At 48.9% G+C, this 13,236-nt stretch overlaps 1 protein-coding gene across 1 annotated transcript in view; it reads left to right on the plus strand.

Annotated features, from left to right (window-relative positions):
- LRIG1 (leucine rich repeats and immunoglobulin like domains 1) overlaps positions 1–13,236 on the plus strand; it is a 171,562-nt gene that overhangs the window by 154,575 nt on the left and 3,751 nt on the right. The window contains exons 11-17 of the mRNA XM_006120052.3: positions 1,951–2,022; positions 4,900–5,063; positions 6,885–7,205; positions 7,623–7,904; positions 8,704–9,123; positions 11,635–11,763; positions 12,913–13,059. Coding sequence (XP_006120114.3) covers positions 1,951–2,022; positions 4,900–5,063; positions 6,885–7,205; positions 7,623–7,904; positions 8,704–9,123; positions 11,635–11,763; positions 12,913–13,059 — 1,535 coding nt within the window. The remainder of the gene's footprint in view (positions 1–1,950; positions 2,023–4,899; positions 5,064–6,884; positions 7,206–7,622; positions 7,905–8,703; positions 9,124–11,634; positions 11,764–12,912; positions 13,060–13,236) is intronic.

Consider the following 13,236-nt stretch of genomic DNA (forward strand, 5'->3'; position numbering starts at 1 on the left):
ATTCAGTAGAGCCATTTTTTCAGCTGTTCGCAGAAAGCCAGTTTGGCTACAGCTAAGCAGTTTTGCCCATCTCCTCCCAGGGCTGAAGCCTCCCGCAGTGATTTATCATTAGTTTCCTCTTACAGATTTAGTCAGGTTTAAATATTTTGTTGCTCTCTATGATTGGATGTTGGCCATGTTGATTCTTCGGCCACTAGCACCAAAAGAAACAGTGAAGGGCAAGTGTGTTTTGGAGAGGCCAGTAATGACTCTGTGTTGCATTTGCATTTAAAGCAGCCCTAAACTCCTGGGTTACGTTTAGACTGGCATGATTTTCCGGAAATGCTTTTAATGGAAAACTTTTCTGTTAAAAGCATTTTCGGAAAAGAGCGTCTAGATTGGCACGGACACTTTTCCGCAAAAGCACTTTTTGCGGAAAAGCGTCCGTGGCCAATCTAGACACTTTTTTGCGCAAAACAAATCTCAGCTGTCTACACTGGCCCTTTTGCGCAAAAGTTTTGCGCAAAAGGGACTTTTGCCCGAATGGGAGCAGCATAGTATTTCCGCAAAAAGCACTGATTTCTTACAGTAGGAAGTCAGTGCTTTTGCGGAAATTCAAGCGGCCAGTGTAGACAACTGGCAAGTTTTTCCGGAAAAGCGGCTGATTTTCCGGAAAAACTGGCCAGTCTAGACACAGCCCTGTTGTTTCAGACTTTAGTGACTGAATTTGGAGTCCAGATTTTGGCATAACCCCTCTTCAAAGGACAAGTGATTTTTTTTTTCTTGTAAAATATTGATGATCTTCTGCAAAGGGAAACAGTTAAGAATGCTCCTTTTTGGAAATTTTTGCTCCCTTGTCTTCACACTAGCTTTAGACAACCTAAAGTAAACAACCATATTCCCCTCCCCTCCCCCAAACACATTTGCTAACAATGTCGCTCTGACCTATTCCCCATTAGAACATTTAGGGCTTGTCTTCAGAACACTGGGGATTGATGCTGAAGCAATCGATCAACCAGCCATTGATTTATCACGTCTACATAGACATGATAAATTGATCTCTGAGTACTCTCCCATCGACACTGGTACTCCACCAGAACGAGAAGATTAGCCGGTGTCAATGGGAGAGCAGCTGCCCCTCACCTGACCTTACCATATAGAAGACTACATGGTAAGTGCATTGCATAGCTGAAGTCAAGTAGATTAGATCAGTGGAAGGGATTAGCATAGACAAAGTCTTATACTAAGCAGACAGACCAGGGATGGGCAATAAACCGACGGCGATTCACCAGGGTTTGGCCCTGGTGAGCCTCTGCCTCTATATTTCCTTGCACCTGTGCAGGTATGGGGGATTGCAGCTCCTATTGGCTGGAATGGTGATCTGCAGCCAGTGGGTGCTGTGATCCCATATACCTGCGGAGACACAAGTAAATACAGCGGGGTAGGGGTCCACCTGGGGCAGACCAGATCCAGCCCATGAGCTGGTATTTGTCCACCCCTGACGTAGATACAGTCCTCTTGTTCAGGATAACTGTTTTGAAGATAATGGAGCAACACAGATTTCCACTTGCTGAGGATTTGCTCTATGACCAATAAACCTGCTTTGGACGTCAAGCTGCCTGCCGGGGGCTTGGGAGGAGGCAGGAGATGCGTAGAAGAGCAAGCGGTAACTGGTGGAGGCCATTTAAGCTGAGATGGTAAAGTGTAGCTGAGGTGCTGAAAGATTCTTGTTCCCTTGCTTCTCATGGCTTGCATCGGTGAGCTGTGCTGTCTAGCAGCCTTAACTCAGAATTACCAAGTGTTTTGTACAGTATCGATCTGCAGTAGTACAATTACGCACCATCCCGGATTATGCAACTTGCGTACCATAAAACGCGTGTGCCGCTCTTTAGCTTGGAGAAAAGATGTGGGTCTCTTGATGTTACTGTAGCATGTATTTGTATTGAAAGCGCCTCTGGTTTTGTTCGGCAGGAACCTCAGGGACAATGCAATCCGGTCTATCCAGCCAGATGCTTTTGCTAAGATGAAGAACCTGAAGCAGCTGTAAGTAATTGGATTGGATGTACCATTAAATCTGCACTGGGGTCTCATCCTGTAAGTGAGTCGTCCCACATCGGTCCCATGTACGACACGCCAGTGGAAACAATCTAAACGGCCTACATTCCTCCCTCTCTGCCAACCTTCCCTATGGGTTATTTTTACACTTGAGCAGATGTCCCGGATGCACACGTCTCACATTTAGTAGCGAGTGAAATTAGATCATAGTAACGGGGGGTGGCATGTATCCGTCTCCGCTCAGAAAATCAAGTCGTTAGGTCCGCGCTTTTTGTTCTTACACAGCTCTCTGTGACCTACTGAATCCTGGTGGCCCACCTGTGTTTCCATTATACTATGTTGAGGGTTTATGCACAGTGCTGACATTTGAGTGGATTTGAGCCGGATTGTGCATTTGAGCGGATTATCTAGTGTCAGCTACTTTTGCACAATTCTAGGGCTCTCTTGCCATGTGCCTACACACAGATTAGCAATGTGAAAGTGCAACCATATACACAGTTAACCGATGACCCTGGGCTCATTGGTTAACCATCACGGTTACATGCAGGCTCCCGGTAGTTAGCAGAGGCAGCAGTGCGGATAGTCAGGTGAGCTTGTACACATGGGAGTAAGCCAGCTCCTAGTGCACACCAGCTCCTGGGGAGCTGACTGCCGCCTCATGTGTGACCATTGGCTTTTTCCCATCAGTTACATGGTTACTTAATTAAATGCATTTTACCATCCTAACACAGATGCCTATCTCCATCTCAGTCTTCTAAAGGTTAAGCTGCAGTGTTTGATTAGCTCAAATCCTGCCCCCAGTCACAGTATAGTTAATGTATAGTTCATGACCTCGGCGTGACCTTTGGGGCTGCTCCTGTATTGCTTCTCTGCAGAGAGTGACCTTCCGTAGAAATGCCTTTGCCTGAGCGTGGCTGTTCTATGGTACGCTGTAGAGCTGAACTTTAATGGTCATTTGTCTACGGCGTGCTTGGTCAGAGGTTCCTACACTACAAGGGCCAAGTTCTCTGCTGCTGTACGTTTGCAGGGCACTGTTGTCCTGAGAGCTGTTACACCGTTAGGGTGTGTCTACACAATGCCCTTACCTGGAAATAGCTTATTTCAGAATGCCAAAATGAAGTGCTATTCTGACAAATCCCTTACCCCTCGTGGAATGAGGGGGGATGCCGGAATAGCGTGCCCGTTATTTTGAAATATATTTTGAAATAACAGGAGCGTTTAAAGATACGGAATTGCTATTTCGGGATACTTCTGACATAGCCCCGCTGTCTTAGATGTAGCCATGGAGAATTTGACTGGGAGTGCTTTAAAAATTGCAGAGAGAACATCTCCCACCTTACACCACGTAAAGCCCAGGCCTAGCTTTACGAAACGATTTCTGCAGAGTTTAAAGTGACTGTGTCCGCTTAGCGAATGCCTCTCCTTTGATGGCCTTAAACAGGGGGAGCAATAATTTCTGAATTCTAAGCATTCTTAGCAGCAGCTACTGAGGTGCCTCTAGGATGCTGTGGAATTTCTGTTGCTTCAATTAGTCACTGGTTTTGTTGAACTGCTACAAACCCGTGATTTGTTTGTGTCGTCCCGCCCGCCCCCCCTCGCATATCAGCAGTTCACTGACACACAATTCACTGAGCTGAGCCCCCTAGTTGGGCGGGGGCACAAACAGGAGGAGGTAGAGAGATGTTGCTTGGTCTGCATTGGAGATGCACTAACGATTACATTGGCTAGCTGGACAACTAATGGCTGTAAGCAGAGAGCTTTGCAGAAGCTTTTTGCAGTGGTGCTGGAACCATTTTGGGGGTGGGGTGCTAAGCTGCATCTCCCTCTTCCCCCGAGTTGCCAACTCTCCAGGACTGCATGGATTGGACTCCATTGTTGCAAGTGGTATCCAGTCTGGGAGAGTTGGCAACCCTAACTGCCCCAGGCTGAAGCCACAGCAGAGCCCGGGCCAGCCGTAGGACCCTGGGTGGGCAGGCTGCAGAGCCCATGGTAGGGCCAGCTGGCAGCAGGACCCCAAGAGCCAGTGGAGCCTGTGGGGCTGGTGGGTGACAGGACCTGAGGACCCACATGGAGGCTGGAAGCCAGGCCTGGCGGAGGCCGACAGCAGGGTGGGGAAGCCAGGTGCAAAACCTGGGGGTGCTGCAGCACTTCCCGCACTCCTACTTCCCACGCATACCTTCTGCCACTCGGTGATTAAACCAGGGGATCGGATGTCGGCTGCATGGATAAAGACTTGGCACTTTGGGCTGTTGCGGTGATTTGGATTCAGAGCTCCTGGGTCCCATGCCCGATTGCCACGGATCCGTGTGTCCTGGGCAGGTTACTTGGGTCCAAATCCTCCAAAAGATTTCAGCCTCTAGCGTCCACTGGGGTCCGTCCCTGCCTCAGTTTATCAAAGTGTCAAACAGGGCTCTCAGCACACTCAGCCTCGCAGGATTGCTGCAAGGGTTAATGAATGTTGGCACAAGGCTAGCGGTATTTTGAGGGGGGAGGGGAGGACAGATGCTATACAAGTGGGATGTATTTACCACAGCCTGACTTATTTCTGCACAGCACCTGCCGGCCTCTTCCTTTTTGGTCATGCTGAGGGTAGGGATGTGAAAGGTAAAGCAGCTCACCATGGGAAGGGAGCTGCTCCATCCCCGTGGGGTGTGCCACGGGTGGGAGGAACCCATCCAGCCTGGCTACGGTAGGCAGGGGTGCCACTCCAGCCTGCACGGACTGGAGCAGCCTCCCCCGTTGCCCTTTTTTGATCGGTAGCCGAGGGGAAGGGAGGCCTGCTGGGGGGCTTTGAAGGGCTCTGAGCTTTGCGGCATTTCTCTGGCCAGAGCTGCAGCCGGCATTTTCATTTCTGTGTCCCTCCAGCCACATAAACAGCGACAGCTTCCTGTGCGATTGCCAGCTGAAGTGGTTACCGCTGTGGTTAGCGGAGAAGGAGCAGCAGCCCTTTGTGGTAGCCACCTGCGCCCACCCTGAGTCGCTAAAGAGCAAGAGCATTTTTGCCGTGCCCACAGAAAGTTTTGTGTGTGGTAAGTGTGGCCTGGGGGTGTCTGAGGCTGTGTGAAGGGCACAGATTTCCTGCGACTGCCAGACTGGGTGAGTAGAACCGGCTTGGTGGGGGTTTTGTGTCAGCAAAGCAAACCCAAGCCTACATTTTAAACATTTGTCACTGGCTACAATTTATTTCCCACCAAAACCACACCTCACGTTGCTTGCACCTAGGGAGTTCCTTTAAAAGGCACGCTGCGTATTAAATCCCAGGGAACTAGCAGTTAGGTCAGTTATAAACACAGCTGCTCCAGTGCTAAAGAGCGAATAGGGCCAGGATTTCAGCGGTGAATTTGCTCTTGAGTGTAGCCCTGTGAGCGTCAGTTGTCGGGTCTGCAATCCCCTCCCCCATTTGTGCCTCCAACTAGAACAAAACGTTTTAAAAATTTGTGGTGGGAAGGGTCTTTAAATATAAGCTCTCTTTATGGGCATTTTATCCAATACATCTGAAACAGACAATTGCTAAAATTTGCACTGGTGTGTTTGTGGGTTTTTATTTGCTTGGCTCAGAACTACTGCTTTCTTGTCCTCCGGCGGCTTGCTGCCGTTACGTCCCCGTCTGCCTGCAGAGCAGCCTGGCAAATGCAGAACAGCTGCACACACACGTACAGCCTAGCTCTTAAATGGGAACAATGCAAGGGGAAGAACATTCTCCTTGTGGCCAGAGAATGGGCTGGAGTCATGCTCGTTCGCGCTTTCCTCCTTTGAAACTAAACGGGGCGCCAGCTTTAGAACCTCTGGGTGTGGTTTGTCCTGTTCACTGGGGTGGATTTTAAGCTGTGTTCTGGCTTGCTAGTTGAGCTGATGGAAAGCAGAGGAGCTTCTGAAAGTTCCTTTGCAAACGTGTGTGTCTTGGTGGTGAAAGTTCAGCCTGCGTTTCGTCCACACCTGAGATGAGCGCACATATATCCCTACGCGGTGAACACACATGGGCTCAGAGCAGATGGGCCACCTCCATGGCTAGCTGTTCGTCTGATTAGAGACGGGATGAGTTCTCAAACACTCTGTCCCCAAGGCACATCCTCAGAGTCGCAAAATCAACCTGGCTAACCTAAAGAGAGTTTTGCAATTTCAGTTGGCTGCCAAGCCACGTAGCCAGCGGTCCTCTCCCGTTCCAGAGGCATCGCTGTTTCATTGAACGTTACTCCACTGTTGTGTTACACAGAATCCAACAAACAAAACTGCTTGGAACTCTGCTAAAACCTTGGAACTCTGCTAAAACCCTGGGCAGAGGGGCGCAGTTGCAGGCCTCCGCCTGGGATGGGTGATGGGCAAATACAGGGGTGTTCATAGACATCTCGTGCTAACATGCCTGTGCTTCTCCATTACAACAATGACTTGAACCTCCACTTGAGGTTACCACAAGACTTTGAGGGCAGGGTTGGGTTAGAGGTGAAATGTTAAGGGCTGCCACTTGCTTTTGAACTTCAGATTTGCTCTGATTGCTTGAACAGAAGCTTTGTGCACCAGTGGTGTAAGTATTGGGATAGCACCAAGCCGCGGTCAGTGCACGTACCAGCACCTCATTCTGTGAGATGCTGCACGCTTGCACGCATACGCCCTAAAAATATGGTGCCTGCTCCTCCTAGCTAAGCCGTTTTCAAAAGCAAGCAGATAGTTGATCTTCCCATCGACAGTACGTAAAGACAAATGTGTACAAATGTCAATTGCATGTATTCATTATTTGTTAGATCGGCATCAGCTGCTAAAATAATCTTGTTATGGTGGAAATGGCAAGAATTGTGACCAGTAACAGTGATTGGTGTCTTCATCCAGGGCTGAATCCGTTTGTTTTTTTCCAGACGATTTTCCAAAGCCCCAGATTATTATTCAGCCAGAGACAACAATGGCCGTTCTCGGCAAAGATATCCGCTTCACCTGCTCGGCTGCAAGCAGCAGCAGCTCCCCTATGACGTTTGCCTGGAAGAAGGACAACGAGGTCCTTCACAATGCCGAGATCGAGAACTTTGCCCATGCACGGGCTAAGGATGGTGAAGTGATGGAATACACCACCATCCTGCACCTGCGGCATGTCACCTTCTCCCATGAGGGGCGCTACCAGTGCATCATCACCAACCACTTTGGCTCCACCTACTCCAACAAGGCCCGGCTCACGGTGAATGGTGAGTGCCGGACTAGGTTCGGTTCATTTCTTGTAGGTAAAAATGTCATCCAGCCTTATGTATCCTTCAGGGGACTGGGAGGCCCCGGTTGTGTGACTGCCTGGCCAGGCACTTAAGTATGTGCTTAACTTCAAGCATGTCCGCCACTGTTCAACACAGGCATATCCCATTGGTTTCAATCACTCGAGTAGGTTCTCTGCCAGCAGGAATGATGAAAGTATGAAAGGGCTATGAAGAGGGAACATCTCGAATAACATTTCTCTTTAGAAGGAGGATGGTTTTTATTTGGTTCATACCCTGGAGACTGATCCCAGAAGCATGTCCAGGAGGAAGGTTCTCTGACATCAGGAAGGCTGTGTTCATGTACGTAAAGCTGTTTGTCACTCTCCCTTCTGCCCCTCCTCCCTCTTCTTTCAGTGTTGCCTTCGTTTACCAAGACTCCCCATGACATCACCAGCCGAACCGGAACAACAGCGCGGCTGGAATGTGCAGCCAATGGCTTCCCTGTCCCCCAAATTGCTTGGCAGAAGGACGGAGGCACCGACTTCCCAGCAGCCCGGGAGCGCCGCATGCACGTCATGCCAGACGATGACGTCTTCTTCATCACAGACGTGAAGATAGAGGACATGGGCGTTTACAGCTGCACGGCGCAGAACTCCGCGGGCTCTGTGTTGGCCAACGCCACCCTGACTGTGCTAGGCAAGAAGCTTTGCTTCCTTGGGGATCCAAACAGTACAGGCAAAGGGCCCATTTTGAGTTTCCGAAATGGTTTTCGTAGGGAAGGCTTGAGTTGTCTGAAGCCACAGAGACCTAGTCATGAGGCAGTTGGGGGTGACCGTGAGAGAACCCAGATACCTGAGTCTGAGTCTTGTTTCTGTTGGAAGTCCCACTTCTTCTAAAGGGGAAACTCATTAAGTCATGCTATATGCCTCTCCTGCCAACGGAAAACATGTAGGAGAAACTCAACTCCGCCAGCCTGCCCTGCAAGTTATTGATATGGGACCACTGTTATTCCTTCTGCAGTGCGGGGAGGGGGTACACAGGAGGATTAGGCTATGGCCTAAGTTTCTTGTGTAGGATATGGGAAGAGAACTAAAGCAGAACTGATAATTAAAGGTGCAGGTTATGATATTGGTGTGCAGTGGAGAAGGTCCAACCAGAATTTGAGACCCTGTGTTCTTAGCCAATCTGTAGAACTTGGCTAATTGTTCCTGCAGAAAGGCTTGTTGGTTCGCTCAGTCTAGATTAGGGTTTCCCAACCTATGGGTCAGGACCCAAATATGGGTCGCCATTACATTTCAAAAGGGTCACCAACTGTCTCCCCTGGTGGCTCAACTCCCTCTTCTCCTCCCATTTTTGAATTGCCTTGGGTCACCAAGTCTTCCTGAATTGTCAAAATGGGTCCCCATCTGGAAAAGGTTGGGAACCGCTGGTCTAAATGATGAATCATCACATCCCCCCTTCAGAAACTTAATGTTTGTACTTAAAACCCCTGCAGAGACGCCATCCTTGATCCACCCACTGGAGGATCACGTCGTGTCAGTAGGTGAAACAGTGGCCCTTCAGTGCAAAGCAACGGGAAGCCCACCTCCACGCATCACCTGGCTGAAAGGGGACCAGCCACTGGTAGTGACAGACAGGCATCATTTCACTCCCGGTAACCAGCTGCTGATCGTTCGGAATGTTGTGCTGGAGGATGCTGGGAAATACACCTGTGAAATGTCCAACACTCTTGGTACGGAGCGGGCACACAGCCAGGTCAGCATCTTGCAATCCCTTGGCTGCAGGAAGGACAGGATGACGGTGGGGATTATCACCATCGCAGTGGTGTGCAGCATTGTGCTGACGTCTTTGGTCTGGGTGTGTATCATATACCAGACCAGAAGGAAGAGTGAAGAATACAGTGTCACCAACACAGGTAAGCACCAAACTTGGCCAAGGACTCCCGGGTCCGGGGAACGGTTTGCGTGCCATCCCTCAGCGGGGTCAGCCATCCCTAGCTCCTCCTTACAAGGCTGATCTCCGTGACAGAGTCCCCGTGTCATGGGCCTGGTTCAGCTCAGGAAGCTGTTCCCAGCTGTCACTTGCTACTGAAGAACGTTCGGGGCTGTGAGTTTATGGCCTGTTCGGCTGATCAACAAGTCCTCTTCCTTCCAGCCACAGCCAGCTTCTGACTCGGAGCCTGGCAGGTTTTCTCTAGCCACTGTCAGAAGCCAAGTTGCGATCTGGGTTAACCAGGCCTCGCTTGTGATACAGGAAACCCCGTTTCCACTTTGAGTACTGACCTCACCACACTGGGGCCACAGTCGCTCGGTGGACAGTTTGAGGACAGGCTGTCTGGGATCTGGGGGAATAAGTCAGTGTAAGCCTGTTGGGGCCGCTTCCTGGTCTCCGAGCCGAGGCTGCTGAGTGACCGTCTGATCCTTTCCTGGGATTTGCTGCTGTATCCCTTTAATCTTCTCCACAAGTGAGGGCAGTACATACGGAGCTCCAGGGTTGGAGAGGCCTGCGGAAACTACAACGTTGTATCCAAATTTCCCCTCCGCAAAGTTTCTGCAGAACCCTCTGACACGGAATTTATTTTTTTAACCCTTGCGGCATTGCCATGATTGCTCCCTTTCTAAATGGGGGCAGGTCAGGTCGTTACAGGGCCAGTTCTGAAAAAGGAGGGACGTGGTACCGGATCGATCTGAGTTGACATAGTTTGTGGTGGGGGAAGGGGAGTGGGACAGGACTGGCCAAGGGAAGACCAGTCTCAAGGGCTGAACCTGGACTAGTGACCCAAGATCTAGTCAGAGGGCTGCCCTCTGGGTGAAGGCAGTTTGAAAAACCAGGCCAGTTGCTGTGGCAAATAGTAAATCTGTGAACAGAGAGATGCTCCTTTTAAGTTCAGGCAGCAGGAAAATTAATACGTTCATGTAGCAATGATATTAATTCCTCTAGAGAAAAGAAACTGTTCCTTTCCTTGCAATGGAGCTGCAGTGTGTACAACTCCTAGTTCCTTTTTCTTTCCCAGAGCAATTGCTTGTTTGCTTTGTGCCAGGGGGATGAGCTAGCATAATAGTGTTCAGGTAATTGCATATTTATCAGAGGGTGGCTGAAATAAAATCAGACTGAAGCTGGTGCCCCGCACAGCAGCCCCCTGGACCGTTGTTACTGTTCGTCTTCTGGCCTGGTGTTTGCATGAGGCAGGGCCTGGTACAAATGGAGTTTGTTGCTACTGAGCCACTGACAACCCTTATTAAAAATGCAGAAAGCAACCATTATTATTCTGCAACCTGCCACTCTGACAGCTCAGAGGAGCCCCGGCAGGGGTGTCTGAAGAGACACGAAGGCTGTAACTGCTCTCTGACTGTAGAAAGCATGCAGGCCGCGGTCTTCTCTAGTCACACAGTTATGAAAGCCGTAGGGTCAATCTCCTTAATAAGAACTGCCACGCTGAACAGGTCAGATCAAAGGTCCATCTAGCCCACTGTCCTGTCTGCTGACAGTGGCCAATGCCAGATGCCCCAAAGGGAGTCAACAGAACAGGGAATCATCAAGTGATCCCTCACCTGTCACCCATTCCCAGCTTCTGACAAACAGATTCGGGACAGCATTCCTACCCATCCTGGCTAATAGTCATTGATGGACCTAACCTCCATGAATTTATCTAGTTCTTTTTTGAACCCTGTTATGGTTCTGGTCTACACAAAATCCTCTGGCGAGGAGTTCCACTGGCTGACTGTGCACGACCTGAAGAAAAATTTCCTTTTGTTTTAAACCTGCTGCCTTTTAATTTCATTTGGTGACCCCAAGTTCTTATGTTATGGGAACAAGTAAATAATGTTTCCTTATTCACCTTTTCCACACCAATCATGATGTTATAGACCCCTATCGTGTTCCTGCTTTGTCTCCTCTTTTCTAAGCTGAAAAGTCTGTCTTTTTAATCTCTCTTCGTATGGGACCCATTCCAAACCCCTCATCATTTTTGTTGCCCTTTTCTGAACCTTTTCTACTGCCGATGTGTCGTCTTTGAGCTGAGGTGACCACACTGTACGCAGTATTCAAGATATAGGCGTACCATGGGTTTATATAGAAGCAATAAGATGTTCTCTGTCTTATTCTCTAGCCCTTTTTTAAAATGTAGGAACCTACGTCCCATTTTCAAGGCACTAAGATTTTCACAAGTTCCTTGGGATGGGTAGTGCCTAAATTTTGAGGCACTCAATTCATGGCACCTTAAAGGGGCCCACCAAGGGCAGATGCTCAGTGTGGTCTGAAAAACCACTTTAAAATGTCACCCAACAATGCAGACATCCAAAGTCTTTGGTCACTTCCGAGAGGCCTTTAAAGTCAGCGGGACTGACGCCCTCAAAAACCACACAGGCGCATAACTCCTTGGGTAGAAGGGCTGGAGCGTCACATTTGTCTTTACCTCTTGTTGCAGACGAGACCATCGTACCGCCTGATGTGCCAAGCTACCTGTCCTCGCAGGGGACTCTCTCTGACAGACAAGAGGTAGTCGTCAGAGTCGATAGCAGCAACCAACCGCCTAATGGGCACATAGAGAACAATGGTATGAATTGGATTCTGAGTTGAATGTGCTGTATCCACTCTTGGTGTGAGAAGTGGTCGAAATGTAGCTGTGTTAGTCTGGTGCAGCTGAAACAAAAAAAACAGGACTGTGTAGCACTTAAAGACTAACAAGATGGTTTAATAGGTGATGAGCTTTCGTGGGCCAGACCCACTTCCTCAGATCAAGTGGGTCTGGCCCACGAAAGCTCATCACCTATTAAACCATCTTGTTAGTCTTTAAGTGCTACACAGTCCTGTTTTTTGTTTTGGTGTGAGAAGGGATCAATGAAACTTTAGTGCCTGCTACTCTTCTGCTTATAGTGTGAGCTATTCGGAAGATCTGTATGTCTGGCTGATGTGCTCTACTGGGGACACCAGCAGAGACATGCCCCACACTTAGCAGACACAGAAGAAAACACCTTTCCCAGTAGGGCTGTCAAGCGATTTAAAAAATGTAATCATGATTCATGGCGTGCGCTGCCCCTCTGAAAAGCTGCGGTAGCGTTTCAAAAGGGCAGGGCTGTGGAAGCCCAGGATCAGCTGGAGTCCCCAGCTGACCCCAGCTCCATGCAGTGCTGCCCTTTGGAAAGGTCGCCCTGGTGGTTCCAAGGGGCAGCACTGCGGGAGTCCCCAGCTGACCCCAGGTTCCTAATGCACTGCCCCTTTAAAGCACCAAAACTGCACTTCAGAGGGGCAGTGCAGCATTACCGCCTGCGATTAACACGTTAAAAGGAGTAACGCGTTAATCCTGTCCTGCGTTAATCCCAGGTCAATTGACAGCCCTGCTTTCCCAGTAGTAATTTCTCTCATCAAAACAGATTCCTTTGGTGACTACTTAGGCCTGGAAGAATGGGTTTGGCCAACACTGAGCTAGTTCTGTAGCTCCGCAACTAAATTCTAATATAAAACCCATTGTCATTGCCAAAATGTGCTTACAGGTTAAAAGCTAACATCATACAGTATTGGAAAAGACAACGTGTTCAAGTGGAAAGGTTAAATTTCTGGATTATCATTAGCCAAAAAAGTCCTTGAAAAATCGACTCAGAATTATCTGCCATTTCCATTGCAATCCCTTGTGCTGTTTAAATGACTGTTTCAATTGAAAGAGCAGATGGTTGTAATCTTTAGCCAGCTGGTTCTTTTGTTATAGGTGTGTGTCAGACTGATGGTGGAAGAGGTCCAGATGATGAAGCTCCCACTGTAGCTTGCAGACAGCCGAAGCTATGTGTAGGATACAGTAAAGACACTTGGAAAACAGAAGACTCAGAGGATGGAATGCTTGTGCCAGATAAGACAGGTACCAAACACATTAATCTGCAAAGATTATTTCATGTTAGCACAGATCAGAAATCATTTGCGAGTCAGTGTTACAACTGAGAAGATACGTTGCCCAAAAGTATGCCGAGAGTGATTCTCAGATGCAGTTAAAACAAGATCATTTTTCTCATGCTTATTTATTTGTAACAATAGTTTG

Source organism: Pelodiscus sinensis, chromosome 11 (genome assembly GCF_052426305.1).
Source record: "Pelodiscus sinensis isolate ZL-2025 chromosome 11, ASM5242630v1, whole genome shotgun sequence".
Classification (NCBI taxonomy): domain Eukaryota; kingdom Metazoa; phylum Chordata; order Testudines; family Trionychidae; genus Pelodiscus; species Pelodiscus sinensis.